General features: G+C 35.6%; 1 protein-coding gene across 2 annotated transcripts; it reads left to right on the forward strand.

Moving 5' to 3' along the window:
• Positions 1–26,606, forward strand: LOC149770866 (mucosa-associated lymphoid tissue lymphoma translocation protein 1-like). 2 transcript variants are annotated; one of them, XM_089949015.1, is made up of 13 exons: positions 1–83; positions 8,957–9,160; positions 10,600–10,751; positions 13,123–13,312; positions 14,698–14,852; positions 16,505–16,579; positions 20,489–20,870; positions 21,481–21,567; positions 22,465–22,586; positions 22,814–22,969; positions 24,421–24,578; positions 24,882–24,971; positions 25,364–26,606. In XM_089949015.1, the coding sequence occupies exons 2-13, from the start codon at positions 8,994–8,996 to the stop codon at positions 25,580–25,582; spliced, it is 1,953 nt and encodes a 650-aa protein (XP_089805141.1). In that variant the 5' UTR covers positions 1–83; positions 8,957–8,993; the 3' UTR covers positions 25,583–26,606. The 2 variants fall into 2 exon arrangements, with proteins under 2 accessions (XP_089805141.1, XP_089805139.1); XM_089949013.1 differs by lacking the exon at positions 1–83 and adding an exon at positions 3,677–3,855.

Consider the following 26,606-nt stretch of genomic DNA (forward strand, 5'->3'; position numbering starts at 1 on the left):
ATTTCATAGAAAATTGGGAGAGGAGGGAGGGGGGACGAGGAGGCGATTGAATCAGTGCATGAAAACAGTGGACCATTACTAAGGTAGCATATAATATTTTAGCACGTTTTTTGACGATAACTGTTTTATTTGTCATCTGATAGACAGGTGCCGGAGAAAGCGTGTGTTCAGGGCGACTATCGCCAGCTTTTCAAAAAGGTCCGATCTTAACAGAGCTTCAACTTGCGCCGATTATCAGATCAAATGTTGGCACATTTTGACATTTTCTAAGAAACACTAAGTTCATAACAACTCCCATGATTTACGTTGTTTTGATTTTAAGTAATGATATTTTCCAACATAGTATGTACTCGTATCTTTCCGCATATATAACTCGTTCATTTTAACACACTTTGCTTTTGCCATAGAAATTCAGTCTAGTCTTGACATGCGAGTGAATTCTGTTTCCTAAAATAAACACACGATTTACATAAGTCAAGAATGTTATTACTATTATCTCTAATAATAGAACTGACGCAGGTTTTGAACGTGGTTTACGGCAGGGGTCTCAAACTCAAACCAGCCTGAGGGCCGCATGAGGGGATTTTCAATGGCCCGAGGGCCGCACCACCTTTGTTATCTCTCATGACACTTTGTGACACCAATCGTTTTGCGGGCCACAGGATACGGCTTGGCGGGCCGCGTGTTTGAGATCCCTACTCTACAGTCTTATAGCGAAACTTGCTCTTACTGAATCTTCGTTGCACTGACTAACATTGATAAAGAAACTTCTTTGTTTGCATAATGCTGATTTAAGTTGCATAACTTTATCCTCTCTAATTTTGCCCGCGTAAGCGTCATATTTCTCACGGTGCATTGTTTCGTAGTGCCGACGCACGTTATACTCCTTCGGAACAGCTGTTGTTTGTTGACAAACGAGACATTGAATTTTATCGCTGACCTCAGTGACAAAATATAAATCCTCCCATTTAACTTGAAAAACTCTCTTTTCGTCCGCGAGTTTTGTTTTTTTCGAAACAGAAGACATTTATACGGGCTTTTATGTTTATAAAAATGTAAAAACATCAACTCGATCACTTTACTAAAAAACCGGAACCGGAAGTCTGCATTAAGGGCGACAATTAATAGAAAGACTACGAATAAATAAATAAGTCAGAGTTTCTTATGGTTAAAATGGCGCTAACGTTAAAGTTCAAAAGGCGGCGAGAGTTAAAGAAATAAATGAATAGTCAATTTTTTGAAAATCCCAAATTGCGTCACGGGCCGCACAATATGCCCTTGCGGGCCGCGTGTTTGAGACCCCTGGTTTACGGACTTGTTATTTTGAGGAGGGAGATCGCGGGGTCGAACCCCTGCTGAGTCATAACAAAGACTTATAAAAATGGTACTAACAGTTGCCTAGAAATGAGAGGTTAGTATTAGGACTGGCCTACCTGGTGTCAGGATAACGTGACTGGGTGGGACATCATGCTATAAGCACGACGTCCCAGTGCTAGACATCACTATAAACTGCCACACTGCAGACATCGTAGCCATATTGTTAAAGTTAGGTTAAACACACACACACACACACACACACACACACACACTTCTGAGAATGTAAAAATGTAAACAAAATATGCACATATGCTATCTAATCAGCCACGCAAATTCATGTTCTTTTAAGATAAAAAAATTATTAGTTGGTGCTTTTAATTAATATTGTAATTCGCTATTTGGTTAATTTGTAGTAAACTAGTGCATTTATTCATGTGATATTCTAGATTTTGCAATTGTTGAATTGAATTGTAACTTTGGAAATTGGTTGCAGTGTGTAAAATTAGTTAATATGGATATTTGAATATTTGTGTACGCTTGTGGGAGTGTAATGTACAGAGATGTGCCTGATTGCTGTGCTATTGTTCAGTTTACTGAGATTAAGACAATGTATAAATATATATATATATATATATATATATATATATATATATATATATATATATATATATATATATAGAGAGAGAGAGAGAGAGAGAGAGAGAGAGAGAGAGTTTTGACGCAAATATTGATGCCTGTATGATTAAATAGTTGATACCGTGCTTTTATTACGACGTTCTTTACCATACAAGAGCGTATGGGTATTTCGATGTGCACGAATGCGTGACCGAAAAATATAATAGCCTTCATCTGATGATCGATTGTTGGTTTAGTGTGAGACGAGATGGCAATGGAATTACGCTAACGTCACTGTGTTTAGGGGACAGACTTCCGGTGTGGTTAGTCCAGAGTCTCTAGGAGAGAGACGGAATAGAGACTAGTGGAGATGTCGATTGTGGATCGAAGGCTAGTCGTAGAGCAGAGTCAAGGAGGAGGAGGAGAAATTGGAGAAGGCAGTCAAGGAGAAGAAGTTAGGAGCGAAGTCTGAAGGAGATAAGGAATTTGCGGGATAGGAGAGATACAGATGATTAGAAAACAAGGACAGGTGGAAAAGCGATTTCACAATATAAATCACAGGTCGAGAGGGAGAAGAGTGATTGGGAAATTATTATTTGAATATTGAATTGTATTAAACTGTTATTCTTTTGAATTTCATCTTTGTGTTCTCAATAATTTAACTGTCGGCATTGCTGGCTGGGGGCTCGGAACTCTACCTCTTTCTATCAATAATTTCGCTTCCTACAACATCGAGCCTAGGTGGGACTTCCATAGTAATTTAAAAAATATATTGGGAGCACCCCACCCCACCCCTACCAAACCCCACAATAATACGTGTGCAATAATGTATTCGTACAGAGCTCAGTACAATGTGCAGCAAGTGCAATGCTTCATTAATAAGATAGCCCTAGGCCTGGAGTGTGTCTTAATTTTATACATGCCTGTATTGCTCTAAGAGCTAAGTACCTAAGTGCAACTTGATTTTGTTAAACTGTGCAATAAACGTTGTTTGGTCTATTAGAATATTATATTGGACATAATCTACATAAGTCACTTGCCCTGATCTGTGTATAAGAATAATATTTTGCAACGCTGAAGGAACGTTTCGCTGTATATAAAGTATGAAATCGCTTATAAGTCGAATCCAAGTGCTAACTGCACAAACCCATATCTGTCGTCGCATGATACGCCGCAGATCCGAGTCACAGTAGTTTGTTATAGTATTAAATAGAAAAACAACGTCGTGATTTTCCCGTGCATTATCCGACAGCATATCAGGGTCAATGTTGTTTGCAGCTGAACTCTACGTATAAGCGAGTATAGACGGTACCCGATAACTATTGATTCACATAGGCGACTTCATAATTTTAATAAGTATACTGACATAAGCTGACGATTACCCTCAAAAGTCCCCGTCGAGCAAAATACCGTCAAATCACAGAAATCCCCTTCGAAAAAAAGTAAGATCAAACCCCAAAAGTCCCCCTCGAGATGAAATAGGGTCAAACCCCAAAAGTCCCCGTCGAGCACGGTCATACAGTGAATAAATCTGCTTGTACTAAAGTCCCTGTGGAGAATAAATACGATTTCACAATGAAAAGAGTTGCTTGTACCACAAAACGTAAATTTTTATTTTGTCAACATTACATGATCACTAGTCAAAACCCACTGGCTGTACCGGTTTTCTCAGTTAGGGAAATTCCCTGTTTCTTACACCTGAAAAATGATAATTTTCTCCCATTTGAGTCATGAGCCATTTGTATCTGATTACCTGTACGACTTAGAATATTAACCTACATGTTGTGTTTTGGACGGTTATTGAGTATAATTCAAGTCGTTTGACAAAGTTACGTAGACCGTGAAATCTTGGTCGAAGGTAATATGAAGCAATCATTTTGAATCATTAGTGGAGAAGAACCTGGATCACAGGAGATATGAAAGGTACATATTTAAATACATACATACATACATACATACATACATACATAGTGAATTGTGATCTTGTGGGGTTTAACGACATTTGTAGCTCAGGTAGGCCTATATTTGGTGGAGGATGAACCGATAGAAGAACCACCTACCCACCGGAAGCTAGTGACAATCTTTCTCACATATCTGCATTAGTCGAGCCAAAAGCGAGCGCCTTAGGCCACTCGGTCACCCGGGGACACGAAATACATATATATACATACAAACATTTTACCAAACTTCATTCACATACACACACGCACGAACGCACATACATACATAAACACACACACACACACACACACACACACACACACACACACACACACATACATACATGCATATATGTTTGAAAGTAAAGACTGACATATTAGGGTATTTTCGAATGCTCTTCAGATATATGGTCTATTTTCATACTTGTTCTTTCCTTTAATCTTGCATCTCTTTTTTTCCGGACATTGTACGAGGGAAAAATATTCTCACTGAAATCACTTATTAGAATCCAGTACCATCATAGAAAAAAGGATCAACGTTTGGATTAAAGTTGTTCAACCACTCTCACGTCTCTGCTATATACTTGGTCATTTAAATGCTTCATCTTCGGGCACAACGATACATGAGGTCAACACGGGTACAACGTAGCTACGCTGTTGTAGCCTCAACCATGATCGAGGTTTCGATCTGATCCTATACCTTACAATGGAGCAAATAAAACTAATGTCAAATAAAAAAGGTGACTATAGTTAAAATCTACTACCTCAGGAGAGTTATATGTTTCAGGAAGTTTGGCTAATGATAACGTTATTAAGATTATATCAGGTAAATTATATTGGATTGTTGACGCTAACCTGAACTTATCCACCATTACAGATATCACGAGATTCTCGCGGTAATTCGTTTTCCATATAAGGCTTGCTATGTCATATTTGGATATTATGTGATACATTATTCAGTGATACCATATTTACCAAGATCTATTTATTGGTTGAGTTAATATGGTAGACGATCCAAATGAACATATTGGATAAATAAGCTAAACCATATTTTACACGTATTTCTACAATTATGTGCAGCAGTATGGTATTAAATGAGATGAATATTTAATTTCTTTCAGGATATGTATCGGACATGTTCAAAGTTTTCTATAGTTGGCTGAAAATCGATGGGTGGGAATCACACTCGACTCCTCATAAGCTCAGAGTAGTACATTCTCTCCGAAGGAAGGTTACTAATATTAATACACGAGCACAACGATACTTGGGGTCAACAGCATTTATCCAGGCCATACGGATAGGCCAGTAGTGAACCTTTCGCATAACGGATCGGTCATTATTGTACTCTTTTTCTTAAAATCCACTAATGATAGCAACATTTTAATACCACACAGGTTGGTCTCATGTTCTCATGTTAGTACATAACTACACAAGAATTTGGGGATTTTGTTCATACATGGGTTTCTTCTTGTCTCATATGTGTAATCTTACTATGATCCCGGAAGCGCTTGGGTTGTTTTCACACAAGATTTACTATATATATATATATATATATATATATATATATATATATATATATATATATATATATATATATATATATATATATATATATATGGCGGACGATCCCAATGCGTGGCAGGGGGGTAGTGACTGATCGACGAGGATCAACGACACTGCCAGTCTCAAACCTGATAATGTCTACGTTTGGATCAAATTAAAATGTTGTCTGTATTGCGTATATATCAACCGTTTTCATCTAGCTTTTAAATCAAACAACTTTAATAATTACATGGTCGGTCCGTTTCTTAACGAACGAAAACACAAAAATTTTACACAGAAGCACAATGTTACCGTTGCTTTTTGTTTTTCCTTGCCTTGGCACCACAGTATCCACTCGCCCACAGTGTTCCTTAAACAGTGGTCTATCAGTATTTTAAAACCTCCAAGCTCAAACTGAAAGATTTTTAAGTCATCACTTTAATACGGCGTATAAGAAACTGTGCAGCGTTTCGCACATACGCACGCATGTATGGGCAGACTAGAGGGATCATTAATTCATTCCTCAGTCTTGGATAAGGCACATGATCAACACATTGTATCTTTCTTTCCACTGTAGAATCCCATGCTAGATACCCTCAAAGAAAATGGAATGTCGTTTCGGATGAGTGAAGCGGCAGCTACCTTGGATAAACGGAAAACTGACAACTTCAAGCTACCTTTGCGGCGTCTCTATTGATTTATAGCGCGTTTTAAAACGAGTACGAGCCTCAGGGATCACGTGATATGATACGCGCAACTCTTGCTGTAGTTTATTCACTGTTACTAGTTTTGGACAGGAAACATGAACGAACCTTCACTATCGTACGAAGATTATTTTTCAGTCATGAGAAAACTCAGTTTTGAAAATACGCTCTTCGGTTATTCTGAATTGATTGTAAATGCATCTATATGGAAGGGAAATACCGCCATAATTAAATGTATATCGTTCATCTATGTTGTAATCTCCTTTTTAAATAGAGAAAAAATATAGTTTCTAAGTATGTAGAAGGTACTTTCTGAGTTGTATCTTTACCTCTGCCAACATTTCTTTCTAAATTCGATAGCTGTAATATTTGAATACAGCAATATCATATCTTTAATTCTCTAAGAATCATTAAACTTGTATTACACGCGTCAGCATTCTGAACTGCGTTATCCCAACTCTAAATTTCCTCTCTGTATTATAGCACAGTGAAATTTGCCAGTGAGATCAATACATACTGCAAGTTGGTTCAGATGAAATCTAGGTTTTTATCTTTCACTCATTCATACAACGCATTTGAACCAGGAATGAAAGAAACCATCGCCTTTACCAACATTTTGAAGTTGTAATAGCTATTTGGAACAATGACCTTTTAACAGGAGAGAAGAGGTTTGAACTCACGAGTCACGATGAATCGGTTGCAACAAAGCGCAGCCAAAATGTTATACAAGCTGTGCGCTGTATGTTATTTCGCGAAACGCAAAGCGAGTACCGGGACCACTTCCGATTGTCTGTTTCAGCGCGACCGGCCAATCCAAGGGTCCGGTTAGGACCATATTCATGGCGCGAGGCTATTGCTAGAGTCAGGTTTACTACCAAGTGATAAGACTGTAACACAAATGTAATGTCCGCTTCCGTTTTAGACAGGTTGGAGTTCCTTGCGTGATGGCATCGACATGCTCTCATACGAGCGATTCTGCAACGAATTTAATGTGGACAAGATCACTGATGCAACAAGCAGACCTGTAACGAGGGTCCTGGTATGAATTATTACTATTCCCCTGCCCACAAGAGAACTTTTTCGGAAATGGTGGGTGTCACACTATCAATACCAAGCCGATACGAGTTGAAATCGGACAACTATCCACAGCAGGAATCTGGTGGAGATAATGGATGGGCAGCATTTATGTGTGATCTTAAGCAGGTCGGGGTGGAACAACTCATTAAGTGCATAATTTCTTACGTGTGTGCGATCTTGGATGCACACACAAAGATGTTCGGCTCACTAATACAGGAATTGAAGGCCTTCAATGTCCAGAAGCAGCACTTGGCCAACATGAAAGATATCAACACCTGCGTGGAAAACTCCTCGAACTGCTTCAGGAATACAAGGTATTCCTCGAATAACGGAAAAGGAGGCTTGACTATGCCCTCAGTGGCGGCCTTTACTTGATTCAATCTGACATGAAGCACATACTGCGGCCATAATAACAAGCTTAGCTTTGCCGACAACGCGTTGGTGATCCGATCCAACACTGATATCAATGCGACAAGAATGTCCGCATATGTGTCTGAACAAGTGCCCGCTCAACAGTCTCAATCTACGAAGCATGCAGCTCAACGACGGCTCAAACCGGCACCATACAAAAGGTGAAGGCGGTGAGGAAAAACAGAAGATTACGAAACCCATATACTGGTTATAGTCCTGCGTGGCATCGTTGTGTGTCTTTTCGCCATCTAGTTTCCAGTTTGCGGAATGCATCGTACTCTATTAGCGTTCGCAATGTCTGTGGCTGCTAATCTGAGAGCAGAAAACGGCAAAGAATGAGTCTGATATTGAAATCACAGGTACCACGAGGTTCCCCGCTGACTAGCATTGTTCGCTGTCCTTAGCAGGAAAGCAAGCGATCTCTGAAAAACGTATCGCCACACTGCGCCATGATCGGTAGAGCGTTTTCGCTTGCGAGCTTCTCGAAACCAAAGCTAAGGAACCCTTTCATTTCGTCGTCATTATCTTCCCTTCAGTTCACCTAATTCTGCGTACGATTTTCTGTGGGTCCCTGACATCAATATACGGTGATCTTTCTAGTCAACTTTGAGGGCTGCGATTTTGATGACCTGCTGTCTGCCTTTGCGAAAAAGTTTGATTGCATCACCACGCTTTTCTGCTGAACGACATACGGCAGAAGGAAAATGACCTTCACGAAACTCGACAATGTCAGACCCCATGCAGGAATCAACGTCTGGGTCATTACCCAGAAGAACAAAGGCATCGCCAAGGATGAAGAGTCGATTAGAGACGTGCTGCAAGAAAATAATGTCACTGTGCCCAAGCGTGGGACTAAGTTAAAATAGGTTAGGAAAGATATTGATGCGATTTGTTTGTGGTAAAGACTATGGCTTCACAAAGCTTACCTTATCAGACATGCTAACCTTTGGGACCTTAGCCAATCTTGCATGCCTGCTACTTAGGGCTACAAAAACATGATGGGGCTCAAAACAACCTTGCCTTGTACCTAATGTACATTCGAAAAGTAAGTACTTAAATCTTTAGGTGTTCGGATACAGCTTATATATTATGGCTATGATTTCTCTCAGTGAAACGACCATACTCCAATCTCTGAAACCATATTAGCCTGGGTGAACATCGCCGACACAGCTCAACTCCATCGAACATATATCTTCGCTTTTTAAAAATCTCCGGTAACCACTCTTGTGACAATAACATCGAAACAACCATAATATTGTTTGTTTGACACACTTTTTAAATCATAAGATAAAAAAATACTACTTATCTTTTTCACGCAAAAGGTGTCTACTAAATGCTGTTTCTTTTCAGATATCATATAGCCTCGAATAAAAAAATAAAATAAAACATGTCTTCACTTGGACATCACTTGATAGCAGACGTCGACCAGAGCGGCGGAATTCTGAGCCTGCCGAGTCACATTTATACTGATATATGTGACTGTCTCAACAAAAATGTGCCGTCTGCCAACTGGAGAGCGCTGATAGAACTCAGCTACCCAAGATATAAAGTAAGGTAAGTTCATACCTTTGAGATCGAAGATAAGAAATGTGCCTCAGTTTGTTATTGTAAATAAGGTTCTGCTTAGAGATATAGTATTACCGTGGGTTGATTTTTAGCACCCTTCATAAAAAGATTGCTTTTATAAATGTGTATAATATATACATATTACATTATCTCGAATCTGTGAACATAAATGCTTTCATGAAGGTACTAATTATTCTCGGTCGCAATATCATTCGAATATTTACAGATGGTGGGAACCCACACCACCCAAAATATGCAAACGATTGGAAAGTCACAGGCTCAGTGTCATCGACTCCTCAAAAGCGAGTGAATAATAGTTGGTATAGTAAATCAATAATATTTAAAAATAATAAAAAATATCTTATACAGATTGCGGACTTTAAACAAAATGGGACTAAAACCTACCATGTATCGATCTTTGTCATTTTCTGACGTATATCTGAAATGGATGTCTGCGCTATCTGCTAGATATAATAGGAGATGTGGGTGGTTAAAATCTTCAACTAGAAATTGGAGTTCTTAAAATATCGTATCCCAATTTATAGCTCTTAAAAGCATCACGCACAGTGAAAGTATAACACCAGTTGATAGTTCGACCCCACACCCTTGACAAGTAATATTACTAGTTTTGTATTCTTGTTGTTCTTGTTTGAAATTACAGCTTTATAGTTCAAGTGTCATGCTAAAAATCAGTCATCCTACCCTCTCTCTGCTGTTATATTCAAGATGCAAGGAGGATTTTAAGAAATGTGAATTTCTCTAGATGCCCTGACCCTAGAGGGCATAGACTCCAGACACGTACACATTTCTCAGCGGCATTGAAAGAGCAAAGAGAAAAACACACTTATTTAGAATATGCTTGTCTAAAGTAACAATTTAATAATAATAATAATAATAATAATAATAATAATAATAATAATAATGAGGACTTTGTATAGCGCCTAATCTTTAGAAGCTTTAAGCGCTTTACAACATTAGACAACACCTATAAGATAAAAAACATATAATGATATGATTACAAAAACAAACACCATGAAATTAGAAAACATAAAAAACATGCTGAGAATATTTAAGGTAGGCAACATTATTAGGTCTTTAAGTTTGTTCTTGCGAAACACATTTTTACCGGTAATATATAGCTATAAAATTATTAAATAAACACGATTTTCAACTACGCAAACGTTGCATAATACATAATAATGGTAAGAGACAAGACATATATAACATAATAAAAATGTAAGCAAGCAAAGCGCTTAAAAAGAAATAGCATTTTAAAGTGAATTTAGTGTTTAGGCATCTAAAACCATGAATAACAGATTAGAATGCTACCATTGATAAGAAATAGATTAAACCTTCAAAAACATAATAACATAAAAAGATTAATGAGTGTATCGGTCCATACATATATAATGTTGTCTTTATTTCAGCAATGATTTTATGAAGATGTTAGAGAGGGAGATGGACCCAGCGAACGAGCTGTTGATATACTATAGTACACGAGGGATGTCGATTGGTGAACTTCTAGATTTTCTTGACCAGCTCAAAGTGGACAAAGTACTTCGCCGTTTCAGAAGCTATGGTATATATCAAAGTCTATAATTGGGAACCAGTGACACTATATGAACCTTGTTACACAATGGTACAAATAACTTTGGGGTAGAGAAATAGAGCCAATCGGTTGGCCTTAACTTTCTCGGTCTCGCTTTCTTTGAGTAATGGTGAGCTCTCTTTAATTCATCCCACTTTTGCAGATGATGAAATAAAGGCCCTAAGATTTTGCTTTCATATTTCAAAATTCGTACACTGAAACCAAAGCCATCTATGGTAAAATGCGTGATGAATTATGCAGTAGTACAAAGTTGTGGGTAATTAGGAAAAATATGCAGCAACTGAAATGAAAAAGCAAATTATGTTATCTGCTCTATCCTTAAATAAAAGTGTCATTTGTAATTTATGTGGATTTCTGTTTCAGTTTTGAATACATTTTTACATATTTGTTTCTGTATTCAAGATCAAGTTTATGTTCTCGATGGAAAGAGTTTGCTAACGAAGTGGTCTGATTGTATTGACACGCATATGCAAGAGTATCTGGCACTCTAGCTTTGGTCATTTAGAAGGCCATTCTCTTTGACTTGGAATTGTTTACAACAAAATCGAAATTAAATAAATTGTATTTATGTAGTACGCTGTTCCGTCTTTCCCTTAACGGCAAGTGATAACAGTTCTTATCTCGCTGAAATGCAGATATTGTGAAGATGTTATTGGTTATTACTTACCATGTCACCTCTGTATTTCTTTTCATCAAGACAGAGGAAAAAATCCAAGGCTCCAATGTAATCAAACAGGCTAGATTGTTGTAACTCGTTCCGAGCAGGAAACGACTTGAATTAATAATTCTCTAACCAGCATGACAGTTTTCTTTCGCCATATTTAAAAACAAAAACTACTTCATATTGTCACGCATCCTCTTTTATTATCGCACTTTACGCTCTGTTTGTCTTGATTTCTGTCGTAGGAAACTGGACTGAATGTGTACTGAGATGAGAACTCCACTTCATGTTTTAGACCAAGCGTATATACAAAAAAGAAACCAAGAAATGGCACATAATTAGAGGTCTTGAAAACGAGCAAATGAGCATATTAATTTGCAAATTCTGACTTTAGAGCAAGCGTAGATGGAAAAGTACTTCCTATTAATGAAAATAGTTGCGGTTGCTTAGAAGTTAAATTTCCTTTTTCTAGAGCAGGATTATCTGTTAAAGAAGACTGCGCCAAAAAATAAATATTTGTTTGGGTAAAAGTAATGATGGAATACTTTAATAAATAGGAAATATGACTATTTCTTTCAAATTTGAACAACTATTTCAAACGCAGGTCTCCACCTCATGGTCGATGTAAAAAAAAAATATATCGCCAACAGTGATATCCCGCTTTGATTTTTCTGATTTGATATCAGGAATGGCAAATCTTCGAACATGCATATTGTGAAAGTAGTATGTTACTGGGTTGATATGCGAACGTGTCTGCTATGCATGAGTGCCTATTTAATCGTGTCTGTTCTGCGCGAATGCCTATTTAAGCGTGTCAGCTATACACGAATTCCTATTTAAGCGTGTCTGCTATGCACGAATGCCTATTTAAGCGTATCTGCTATGTACGAATGCCTATTTAAGCGACCTTGTTCATCTTTTATTGGAGATGTGTGTTTAGGGTATATGGTTGATACGTGCAGGCAAAGTGATGGGTGTCGTAACTGTCAGACCCGGTTTCGAATCTCAGTAGAGTATCAATTAAAATCATCTAACCTCTATCATAGTGTTCTTTCTCCATATTTAAAAAAAGTATCACATTATTACACATCCTTCTGTAGGATCTAGGAAGAGCACTTCCCGCTCTGTTTGGTGTACATTTGTAACTTTATATTAATAAACACCCACAGAATGCAGACATTTATTCCAAGAGGTTAAATTTCAGCAGGTACTTTGCTGAGTACGGAGACATGAATTCAAGCATGGAGGATGATGCGTCTCATCTCACACAGATATGCAATAATGTGCAATTTTTGTCCCATTTATATTCAGAAAATACGTGCCAAAAGCAAAATGGCCAACCACGTCTGTATATCTGCTATTAAAATCAGAAACTGCTAAGCTAGTGTCTGCATGAGGATTTCTGGTTTACAGAGGATTGTTTTCAGCCTCGTATAGCTATAAAAATGTACCTTAATATACTGAAAGCTACAACAAAACTTACCCCTTATATATTGACAGCTATTACAAACTGTACCTCTTATACATTGATAGCTTTAACAAAATGTACCCAATATATATTGAAAAACTAGAATACCACAGCAGATGTCAGTGAAGCCATGGACCCGAACCCAAAGACTTAATATAATGTCACTGAACATGGCAATTAAATCATTAACATAATTTTGACTTCATTCTCAGAGCCAATTGTTATACGAAAGGAACCAGTCGCGGAGGTGGACCTTTTGGAGACGGACAATCTTTGTCTGGAAGTGAAAGCGTCCGGGTTCCCGTACCCACGCTATCAGTGGTACTGGTGTGGAGATCAAATGAACAATTTTGTCCCTTTGAAAGGACAAACTGATGCTGTCCTTCACCTTACCAATATACGGTAGGTAAAACAAAGTTCGTATCTTTAGTGTATCACTACAGCTATAATTTTCGTTGATGAAAACATGATGGGCAAAGAATGTATGGTCATTTAGCCCTGATATTCGGACCGTATTTAACTAAAATGAGATTCTTGGATCTTTTTCTCATTGCTTGGTTGATAACAATGAATTTTTCGCTGAACATTCAACAGACTTCAAGAATTAAAATACCCCAAAAATTGTACGAACGGCATCCTGATGAAAAATAGTGCAGAAAGAGTAAACAAAATAACAAGTACCTTTATGGCTTTTAAGTTGGACATCAGGGAAAGTTTTATTTTTAAAAAAGAGTTGCGGAATTGTTCAAATATGAGATAATTCTGAAATTTTATCCAGATTCAAAACATTACACATTCCAGAGAAATTTGATACATTATGATTGTAGCTTAAATATTCTGTCGAAAATTCCTTGTTGCCCGACATGTAATAAGAGAGACATCTAAAACGGTCGTACAAGAAAGACAATTTCAGACCATAAATGAAATTGGAACCTGTAGTAGTTGTTTTTTTGGAGATGAATTGTGACCCCTCCGATTGGCAAAACTCGAATTAGAACGACGAGATCTGGGGATGAGTGAAGAGGTCGTTCTATGTCGGGCCACTTACAGAACTGTCTAATTGATTAAGGGGTTTCAATTTAAAGGTATGTTTGATTGTGATGCTTGATGTCCTCTCATCAGTCTTCGGTGGCAAATTTAGTTTGTCATGTCCTTCTACAGAAATATTGGAAACTTTGTTTGCAATACATTTTTTCTGCTTTTTGAATCAAAATGACAGTCTATTATCTGGGGCATTTAAAAGTTTTTCAGATTGGAGTCTCCTGGAAAATAGTTTCATATCTGTTTGTAAAATATCTTGCCTTCAGAACTTTTCCAATAGAATCTCGTCATTACTTAAATGTCTGCCAAATAATTTTGCACCATCACTGTCACGAACGGCGTTATTTTCATCGTCATAGATATCATCATCATCATCATCGTCGTCGTCGTCGTCGTAGTTGTAACAGTATAGTACAATGGTTTCCAACCTTTTCGAGTAATAGGATCCCTTCTTAATTTTAAAAATAAGTTTGCGCACCCCGACATACTACCAATTGTAATTTTAGGCTCCCTTGGAATAACCTCTCGGGGCCCCGTGGGTCTGCGGCCCACATGTTGGGAACCACTAGTCTAGTAGTAGAAGTAGTTGTAGTAGTTGTTGTTGTTGTTGTCGTTGCAAACACAGTCAACGTAGTTGCCGGCCCATCGTCATCATCGTCATCATGACCTTTACCTTTAGTTGTAGCAACAGTAGTAATTTCAGCATTGTCTTCTCCTACTCAGTATTATTATTATTATTATTACAGTAAACAAAATGCCGGTGGTTATAGCTGTCAGATATGGAACAGTACAGATCCCAAGATGTGTAGGCGAACCAGAACTACGATGGTCTGCATAAAAGACTCGAGACCACAATTGCCACCCAAGAAGCAGCCGTTTATTAATGTAGGAGACTACATCCGTGAGTAGGTCTTTTGCGTCCAAAGAATTATATGACCAAATATCAAATTATAGAATCACATAACTATTGTATGGCTGTTTTTAGTACGTGTAGATTTAATTATTCAGGCAATGTTGCTGAGAAGTTGTCTATCTAGGTAATACTCCTACAGTTGCTTCAAGCATTGCCATTTATACACTCAACTCTAAATTGATCATTAACAGTATCTAATGAATGTACTCATTCAGTCCTGGAATTTTCTTAGGATATTTCACAATACATGGCTTGGTTTGTTAAGCTTCCCCAAGGACACGCTAGAACTATCTTTGTTTCTGTTCGTCTTGCTCATTGGGGTACATCTCCGTGCATCATATGTAGTTTTCTTAGTAATATTTAGCCCAACCATCTACATTATCTTTAAAAAAGCAACGCATGCAATGAAAACAAACTTTGACATTGATTTGAATAGGTTTAGCTGACTTAACTTTATAAAAAATTAAGTTCAATATTTACCTTGACAAACCTGCAGCTTCTCTTTGTATTGTCGTCGCAACTAAGCCACGTTGAATAAATTGTAATTTTTTCACACATGAAAGTTGGTGGACAATGGTAGAGGCTGACGTGTGCACATAAGAGGGTTTCTTTTCAACTGATACAACGGAGAAGAAATCAAAACCAGGGAAAACCAGCCTGGCACATGCCGACTAAAACGTTTGTCATTTGCTGTTCCCCAACCCAGCGGTCAACCTATTACGGGGATAATAAAGAATTTATTTTTAAAAAAATTATTTTGACTGTGTTAAGAGAACAAGTTTGATGCATAGCCTCCTGTAACGATGGCTTCGACTACACTACAAACATTAGCTAAGCCTAATTATTATAAGATTGTATATTTATATAATATAACCATTTACATCGAAGGACTTTATCGTGCTAATCACAGCTGATTCGACTAAATGAATATATTGGGGGCTCGGGAATCGGCGAATGCAGATCAATTGCCTGTTTTGAAAATAATTTAATAATTTATGCTAATATATGCAAATTAGTATTCTTGCAGATTTATGAATTAAGGGTATTATCTTAGACAAATTATTCACTCATAATATTATAACCACAAAATAGTTCTCTTCAGTTAATACTTAGCTTGACTTTGTGCCGCAAAAATTAAGTGATGGTTTCTACTTAGATGTAGCTATTGCTCGGATTCTTTGCAACCTTATCTGTAGCATTAGACGTATGCAGCGCCTTGCAGATACTTCTATCGGCGTATATGTGGTTGGTGGTCATTCCATCGATTTATCTATAACAAAGATCTTTTTGTTGCACCCGTCATATTCCGTGGAGGATTCTTATTGTTTCCCATATCCTTTTGGTCCCTTCATGTCAAGTCGCTTAATTTTGTCTTCGCAGTTTCTTTTGAATGACTTAACTCATTTGATATAAAGCTATATATTAGGAAGACCTGACTCAAGTATAATGAAGGACATTTTATGACACAGCTGTAGCAAGCTATGACCATTGTTTGAATTTCAAAATGTCGCCTTTATTATCACATTGCCTAGCTAGGAGATATCTTAACATAAAAATGTACGTTGGTATACAATAATGCGTGAATTATTTGCGTAAAATGTAGTCTTGTTATTCTCTTCTTGATTAAATCGTATTTTCAGGTCAGTCATTTGGTACATCGCTTGAAAATCTGGCGCTTGTTACTCAAAAAGAAAAGGAGGAAAAGATATATCATGGTAGGTACTAGAACTTTGCATATAAGGTAGACTTACTATTTTCATCTTGGTGACTAGTATATTCAGGTCAGTCATCTGGTATTACGCCTGAAAGTCTGGTCCTTGTTGCTCAAAAAGAAAAAGAGGAAAAGACAAGATAAGGCACTATACATTTTCATAAATACACTTTTACTACCTAATATTTAAATAAGCATCGTCCAATTTCTTTGAAAATTGCAGTCAAATGGATCAATTATGCGTTGATTGATTTCTACATTTTGGATGTAACAATTCTGTATTCACTTATACATCTCAAGCGAATCTTACAGGTTTCTTATATTTTATTTTGTTATTATTATTTACTATTCGTTTTAATTGTCTTGTAGTTGGCGTAGTAACTGAAGGACCTTCTAACTTTCTGCTAACTGGAAGATTAGCTTCTTAATAGACTTGACACTAGTAATGATAGCACGGAGTTCAACTGCTTCCTTGGCTAAATTAAAACAATATCCTCTATCATTTTCAGTTCTTTTTTTGTAAGATCTATTAAAAGTTGAACGAGAAATAAGTTTTCTACCATTCATTATAGTATTGTTTTATTTTATTAAAATAAAATGTCTGTGACAAACGTTTAGTCTCGTTTACGTTTCTCTTCCAATTATAAAATCAGTGTGAAATCTATGTTTATGAGAGGGTCCTGAGTGGCCGAGTGGTTTAAAGCGCTCACCTTTACAGATCATTGCCCTGCCACATCTGTCTGCGTGGGTTTGAGTCTCGAGTTCGGAAAACGTGGCTATGTGAGAAAGCTTGCCAGTAGCTTCTCGTAGATCGGTGGTTCTATCCGGGGTTTCCCCTGGTTCTTCCTCCACCATTTATACTGGCCGCCATATATAGCCTATCTTGTGCTGAAAAATGGCGTTAAACCCTACAACAACAACCTTTTTATGACTGAGCATTTAGCCTCCGGTTGCAGATTTTCCGTACTCACGAGGAATTTGGTCAAGGTTGTTTTCTATGTTTTTCTTGTCTCTTTCCGAAGAATGACATTGAGATAGTATTACAGTTGAGCAATGTTTTATATCTTTTGTGCAATTTTAACAGTAGATGTATTCGGATAACTAACTGGATGTAATTGGTTCCTTGTATATAATGTAAATTATTTAAATATAACTAGTACTGTGATTTTAATCGGGTTTCTTTGTTCGTGACACAACAGTTTCATTCGGCTACTAATTATTAAAGATCCCTTATATCCTTTCCATTTTACTAGCATACATTTTTTACATTAATTTTGTGCTTCAAATTTCTTTTTCAATCTTTTTATATCTTTCTTGTCTCATAGCGATAACTCCTCTTCATAACATTTTCCATCAATATTCTCTCGTTTTGACGTATATATAAGAGGGTTTCATAACAACACTTTTTTTATTATGAAAATTTCTTCAGTTAAATAAAAAACGAGAGACATGTAGCAACAACTGACTTATATTTTGAGATCCAGACTTGATGGCCTATTTGGTTTTTAGTCGTCCCATATGCATCTTTATTAGATAGAAATATAAGTTTATCCAAACTTCTGATATATTTTCTTCCTTGCCTGCTTCACATTGCGACATGTATATATTTTGATGGAGTTTAAAAAAATAAATCTACCAATAACGTTTTGTAACATATCGACCCATTTCATGGTTTCAGTTTCAGTAGAATAAATCCTCGTTGTAGTCTATAAGAGTTCGATTAGCTCTTTCTACAATTGCTTTTGTGTCTGACTGAGTGGAAAAATACTTTGAAGTTTCTTTCTCAAATAATTTCTTTTCCATTTACATTATAAAATTCCATTCCTTTATCGAAATTGATTATTTTTCCTGGTTTTCTATATTTGGATATGTTTAAATAAAGGCATGATGTGTGTCTTCTCCAATTGTTTTATTTTTGCTTGCTTAGCCTAGGCGTATATTGAAAACATATAAATCAGTCCCAATGTGGAGTGTATTCAGTCTTCATACAGGCTTGAAATTATAGTCTTAATAAAAAATAAAATTCATACAGATAATGTATGCTGATGCATCAATAAAATCGCGTGTGTAACCCCTTCTCCTCCCATAAACGAAAAGAAATAATGATGCTGACAAAATATGATGACGAGTGTCAGCTATGCATACAAGCAACATAAAAGCTATGTATACAAGCAACATAAAAGCTATGCATACAAGCAACATAAAAGCATTGCTGAAATATGTTGAAGCACCATATCAAACAATGCAAAAAAGAGAAAAACAATCATGGGCTACAAAAAACAACAACAACAAAAAAAAAAAAGAAACCAAAAAAACCCCAAAACAAATAACAAACAAATGCAAAGAATACGCGGCCTTATCCCTGTGAGAAAGCTCTTTCTTTCCGTTGTATATCCACAGGGGAGGTGCTTCAAATTGTAAGATATACATTTTGGATGACTAATAATATAGTTATAAAAAAATGAGAGACTGGAAATGGCTTTTTATTCTATATTTATCGTGCGAGTTTGTACGTCAGAACTTCTTCGCACGCATGTTGTTCTTAGACAGTGCTATGGGTACCGGGTGGCCTGGGGTTTAATGTTATCAAAAATATTTTGCAAATATTTGTGCAAAATAATTTGAATTCTATTTTTAGTCAACAAAGTCTGCACAACTGCTCTTAACAAACTTTGCAAACATTAACAAAATGCGTCCATAAAATTAGTTTAAAAAATAATGTGATTCTTACGGAGGTATAGAATCAACGAAGGCTTATTTCACTACTTGCACCAAACAGAAAATGGAATTAAAACTGTATAGTGGATGAGTAATATTAACCCAAATAGTCTCTAAAATAAAGGTTACAACACTGCAATTTCATGGAATGATTACATTAGGTAAATGAATCTAACTCCTCACTATCGTTTCCAAGACCATTAGTAATATCAAAAATAAATGATTCCGGACAATAATTCACATATATAGTAAAATAACAAGCAGTTGCTTGAATGGAATAGAAGCCTTTTGGTATTTCTAAATATTGACTGTAGTAAGCAAAAACAGTTGTTCCGGTTCTAGCCCTTCAGGAACTAGGTCAGACAGACCTTTTTGCCAGTACCAATGTCCATGTTGGATCACTTGATGTTTATATGACCTGTTTCAGTACATCGACCTTGGAATTTATGAATGCAATCTTTCTAAGCATTAGACATGACTTGTGTCTAAAAATTATTGAAAATGTCTTGAAGTAAATTAAATGTCCCTAACAAAACTTATTATTAATATTAATAATAAGTTTTGTTAGGGACACTTATTATATATATATATATATATATATATATATATATATATATATATATATATATATATATATATATATATATATATATATATATATATATATATATATATATAGAGAGAGAGAGAGAGAGAGAGAGAGAGAGAGAGTATAAAAATATAAACGAAACAGCGGAAAGTGCTATCCCTGGATCCTACATGAGAATGATTGATAACATTAGCATAAGATTTTACTATTAATTCTTACTCTAATGAGATTCGAATGCGGGTCTACAGGTACAATACTCATTCCTGTGTCTAATTGTATTTCTTTTATAATAACCTCCACATCCATTGATTTGTTTCTGTTGTAGTAATCCGGACGGTTGATGTATTTAGATGAGAATTAACTCTTGTATCGATATGCCGTTTTGAGTGATACGCATGAATGTCTATACCAGCGAATATCCTTATTATTGGTGATGTTTGAATGGTAGAGATGGTATAGGGATTGGTGCTTGCTGCTAAGGAGATTGCTACCGTATATATATATATATATATATATATATATATATATATATATATATATATATATATATATATATATATATATATATATATATATATATATATATATATATATTTCTCGTTTAAGCCGCAGACAAAGTGGCCTTGTTGATTGGTAATGGCGATTACAGAAACGAGCAATGTTTAAAAGCACCCCAAAATGACGTGGTTGATTTCGCTAAAACGTTCAGATATCTAGGCTTCAAAGTTGTATCTTTGCTCAATTTGACAAAATATGAGATAGAGATGGCGGTGGAAGAACTTTGCTGTTTGCTAGGAGAAAATGTTTATGCCGTATTTTACTTCTGTGGCCATGGTTTCGAAGAATGTGGACGTTTGTTCCTCGTTCCGACCGACGCACCTGCCGACTACGGCACAGAAGACTGTATATGTGCAGATGCTTTGTTATATAGAATTCAGACGTGCGACCCAGCCCTTGTATTGATGATACTGGATACGTGCAGAACGCAGTCAGTATTACTTTCTAATCAGCCAGACTTAAATTAGTGGAGCTTTTTTATGAGTTCATACCATATTTGATAACAGTGCTCTGTACATACGCGAGAAAAGTAAATTCAATGCTTTTAGGATCTAGTTATGTTGAGAGAAGTATCTGAGATTACTCTTAATAGTTACATTAATAATAAGACTAGTTTATAATATGCGCCGTTATTGGCCGTTGTTCGAACGTTTCATATATCGTTAATCCCTCGTTACCTTATTCATATCGTGGTACTTGGTTTCAAGTCACACACCTTTATACAAAAATAACTACTGTCAGAAAAGTATTGTTACAAGATATTCATTGGATTAAATTTTGTTTACTTAACTGTCCGCAAGTTGATTAAATAAAAATAAAAATATAATAAACTTATCAAACAAAACTAGTAAATTGACGACATTTACATGTGTATAACCAAGAATTTTGTTTAGATTAATGATAATTATGTAACAGTTCACAAATGTTGCACAAAAAAGTAAAAATTGCAGAATGATAATTTTGGTAACGGACTGAATACAAATCTTCAGATTTAGCCCGGTTCATAACTGAAATTATTATATCATCTTGAATTTTAAAAGGATCGGGAAGACAGGGTGCAGTGATCAGATTGAATTCAGCGGCAGGGAATCGAAGCGAAGAGGAAACACTGTTATCTTATATGCGACGTAAGCTTAACATTTCGTCTGCTTTACTTTGGAGAGAAAGCCGTGGAAGTTAAAAATACTCTAAACGGCGCCTTTGTCCGAAAATAAGGGTCAAATTCATCGGTAGGTTTAATAAAAAATAACAAGCTGTAATCAAAAGACAGATGAAATTAATTTTTCACTTTTTAATTTTCATTCACTTCGTACGACAAGTAGGTGAGTGGGCAATTACTGAAAAAAATGTATGCTAACATTTTTCTTCTTCCTGTGTTTACGCGCTTATAAGACGAGTCCAAATACATAGCGAACAGGTCGGCATGTCTGAGTCTTGTTAATAGCAATCAGTAAAACGAACATCATAAACCCTGAGATGCAGGCGCATTATACTAAGGCAGATCAATATCTTTGTTGTTTAAAGTTTGACTCGACTTAAGCGCGAATATATACGGTATTTATTAGCTGCGAATTTATTTTGTAAGAATTCGGTGTCGTGTAAAAATCACATGTTTCTTGATCTTGGGGTTGCATTTGAAGATGTCAATAATTCTGAGATATAAAACCATATATATATATATATATATATATATATATATATATATATATATATATATATATATATATATATATATATATATATATATATATATATATATATATATATATATATATATATATCTATATATGTATATATATGTATATATCTATATATATATATATCTATATATATGTATGTATGTATGTATGTATGTATGTATATATATATATATATATATATATATATATATATATATATATATATATATATATATATATATATATATATATATATATATATATATATATATATATATATATATATATATATATATATATATATATATATATTGTCTTCCAAATAATTGTCTTTAATATCTGCAGGAGTGAAGGTCTCGAAGCTTTTGAAAATCCAAATGGTAATCACGGACTTCTTGTGACATCTCTGAACCCTATGCTTAAAGAAAAGAAAGGAATCGACGCAGTTTTATCAGAGTTCAAAGAAGGTATAATAGATTTTATTTTACTTATTTCAATTGTTTTTTCAGTGTTTATTTTCACGTCACAGTTTACTAGCACACATGCTGTTTCATCCTTTGCTTGAGAGAAGTAACAGTAGTAACAATTTCCCGGTCTTCAGGTCGAACCATATATGTGAAGGTTTTAAGTCAATTGCACAAGTTGTCTCACCTACAAACTAAAGCGAAAGTGCCATTCTTTTATTTCACTGCAGCATTCAGTCGTCAGGCCTCTGAACTTGGAGCTGTACAAATTCCGGAGCAAAGGTCTAATCTGACGGAGCCGAGACGCTCTTTGGCTGACACCATTTGTACAAAGGGATATACGGTAGCATTTAGACAGCGTTCACTTAGATGGCAAAGTGCTCACAGTAAGTCAATATAGCCTGAACAGTGCAAAACATACGAGTCCTCTATAAATAGCATTGCGTACTTTTCTGTGCCAAAACAGGTACCGGCAAGTTGTATTACTAAATTAAAATGACCGTAAATTTCCCGGAATTGACTTTCTTTCACGTCTGGCTGTTATTTGATGAAATACACGGGTAAGGCTCCTGCATTTCTTATTAAACGGCTTTATACTGCTCCCTCTATTTAACGATTAGCCATTTTAGTAAATTATAGTCCTTTGTCTTAATATCTTCCTCAGATTGTGGTTTCCAGCCTTGTATGTCTTTTTTCTTAGCAGCTTCAGTGTAACGTTTGTCTTGCTGTTAAATTGTTATTTTTCCCAAGTAGTTTCTTCCATGATTCAACATTAAAAATTTTGATATTAAACACATACACGTATAAGCGTCATTGATTGGTATAAAATATCTACGTGCATGGTTAGATTTAAATACGTTAGCAACGACTGCCATGTCTGCATATATCTCTCATTCGAGAGAGAAAAGTTATCTTTTTTTGTCTTCTCAAGAATTCATCCAGATATTTATTCCACTGACGAATTGAAATTATCGTATAGCGAAAGCAATTCTGTTTTACATCTGTTTTGAAGACTATTTAATCTAGGTAACTACCATAATATAGACTATATATCATTTATAGGTTGGATATTTTCTACTCATATTATTCTTCGTCCACATATAAAATGTTGAAACAAGTGTGTCTTTATATTACACTAGGTTTTCTTCACTTTAAGGCATTTTTTTTATTACTTTGAATGATTGGGATCTTGCTTATTTAATATCCACAAATAAGCCGCACATATAACATTCACACGCGAGTCTTATTTAATATCCACAAATAAGCCGCACATATAACATTCACACGCGAGTCTTTCTTCATATCCACAAATACGCCGCACATATAACATTCACACGCGAGTCTTATTTGTGGACATTAAATAAGCAAGAAATATAACATTGAATCTACAATCATCTAAAATACTTTGTTGAATCCCATAAAAATACTTCTAAAAAAATTTTAGAAAAGAATCCGAGAATTAGTAATTTGACATTCGTTGATTAAGTTATCTGTTTGAATATATTTGTATGATGATTTGTTTACGTAATTGTTTAGTCAGTACAAGTAATAGTTCGGTTTCCAAAAAATAGGATTAAACTTTAAATTTACAAACCAGTTTTTTGACATTCTTTTGTTACATTATCATGTAATACATTTTCTCTCGGACAAACGGTATTATCTTAAAGATAAAATGTATTTGGTGCAAGTGTTATATGCTGAACGTACGACTTAATGTTAATGTATCTCACAAATTTAATCACTAGTTGGGTTGCTGATTTGAAAGAAAAAAAAAATAAATTTGACCGAAAAACTTCAATAGTTATTGCTGCATAGAAATTTAATTTTGGGCTTTCAGGTTTACCAGAGAGAAAGATCCACGTTTTTGAAGCCATTGGAGTAAAGGTTGAGCTAGAGTTTGAATCAGATGTATCCAATATACTGCGCATAGTTCTTCGTGTCCTGGATAAAGCAGACACAGAAATATGCACTGCATTATTACAAAATTTTCCGCCTGTAAGTTACCATCTTTTCCTTTCTAATTTAAACATCCAATGTCTTGAACGGAGGAGCAGGAGGCGTGTTTCTGTTCTGTTAGCATGAAGCTTGCCGCTAAATTAAAATTTACAAATTAAAGTCATTAAGTTAAAGTTCTTTTCGGACTGTATTGAGAATAAGTACACAAACATCTTTCTTTTCTGTAAAAAATAGCTTTTAATTTCGCCCATGTTTTTGCTTGTTGATCTCGCATTCATTATTACCTCTTCTGTTGTTAAGAAAGATGATTATAATCCTGTGACAAAATGGTCATCTTTTCAGACTTTGGTAGTCCAGAGCGTCATAGAGCCCAATTCGCTAACTGGTTCTTTACAAACGAAGTACACAATTTTCGACTTACAGAGACTGAAGGTAAACTCTGGCAACATTCTGCATCTCGTTAACTTTGTTTGAGAGCTGATGAAATTTAATTTTATCAGAAATTTTTGCATGATCTGTACATTAAGGATAGATATAATTGCTTCATGAAGTTGTTATATTTTGGTTTTATTTTTTATTACTGAAAATTGAAATACATTCGCCAGATGCAATTGCATTTATAAATTGTCTCAAAAGAAAGAAAACATTAAAGCGAAGGATAAAATCTTCTTTGTATTGTTATTATAATGTCTTATTATTATGTTATGGTCTTGATAGAAAATACAGCAGCGCACACAAGTTCTACTTGAATTGCGACTGCCAACAAAACGAAAAAGGCAATAACCCTATGCATAAAGTAAATGTGGTTATATTTTTTTTATTAGGAAGGTAATCTTACCGTGAATGTGGCCATCAGATACAGGCAGCGGTATGCATCCACTAATATGGTCCAGGCTCATGAACTTAATTTGGGAAGACCTCTTATATCTGCTTTAGAAATGGGAAAAACTAACGTGGAAGCCTCGAGCGTGAGAGAACCCACCCAGAACGACGAAATGGACAGTATAACAAGCTCTGCGTCACTTGTTATCAATATTCGCTAGCACTAAAACATTGGGATTTGACTTTTCACTACTTGTCGTTTATCAGGCATTATTTTACATAATATTGAACAATTACGGAAACTCACACGCGATGTTTACAGCGATACGCGATTGGCTGTGATAATCTAAAATAAGTGTCATTTAAGTATTAGCTGAAATTATGGATAATAATGTTTGAAAGAGAAATAAGTAAAATTCATTAAAGAATTTTCAAGCTAACATGGTGTGAAATGTTTCCAAAATGACTCCGAAAACTTTAGAGATGCCAAATTTCTGTTTGAGGGAATGTAGACTGGTACTTTAAATTTTGGTGCTTTAAAACATTTTTTAAAGTGGCTGTGTGTGCGGAGAGAGCGGAAGCGCTCTCTCTCTCTCTCAAATTGTCTTAGTATTGCTTTGTGTTGTTTGATGGCTTCTTAATGATTTCATTCAACCATGACATTTTGAGTCTTTTGGATCTAACTGAGGACTTTGGAATGGATTCTTCTGCAATTTAATTTAATATACTTTTTGAAAGCTCAACAGGGTTATCTACGTTCCTGAAAATATCACTGTGGTATCTGCTGTTCGAAACAATTTTGAGCTTTTTCCAGCATCGTTTAATTTCCATTGTGAAACTGTTTGGTCAATGGCCGTGCCAATGTTTCGAAGAAAAATTGGAAACTGATCACTACTGTAAAGATCATCACGATCTTCCAACCATAATCAAATAATAGACGACGGGAACAAAAAGATCAGTGCAGGTATATGAGGCTGGCACTGGGTGTGAATATGTAGGAGATTTGATGTTATATATGCACAAAGTCATGTCTAAAAAATGAATTGTTCACGGTTTTTAAATTTTATCATGTACATCACTAAAAAGTCATAAAATGATATCAACATTTGAAATCTCTTAACAGACTAAAAGGAGTTGGTAACTTTTGAATGTAGATGTCTAGATCATTTGGGGCTAACTTAGAGCTTCTTGTGATATAGATGGAATAAAATGTAATCGCCCAATAAAGTGTGACACTTACAGCAA

Source organism: Sinohyriopsis cumingii, unplaced genomic scaffold (assembly GCF_028554795.1).
Source record: "Sinohyriopsis cumingii isolate HCF-2022 unplaced genomic scaffold, ASM2855479v2 utg002232l, whole genome shotgun sequence".
Classification (NCBI taxonomy): Eukaryota; Metazoa; Mollusca; class Bivalvia; order Unionida; family Unionidae; genus Sinohyriopsis; species Sinohyriopsis cumingii.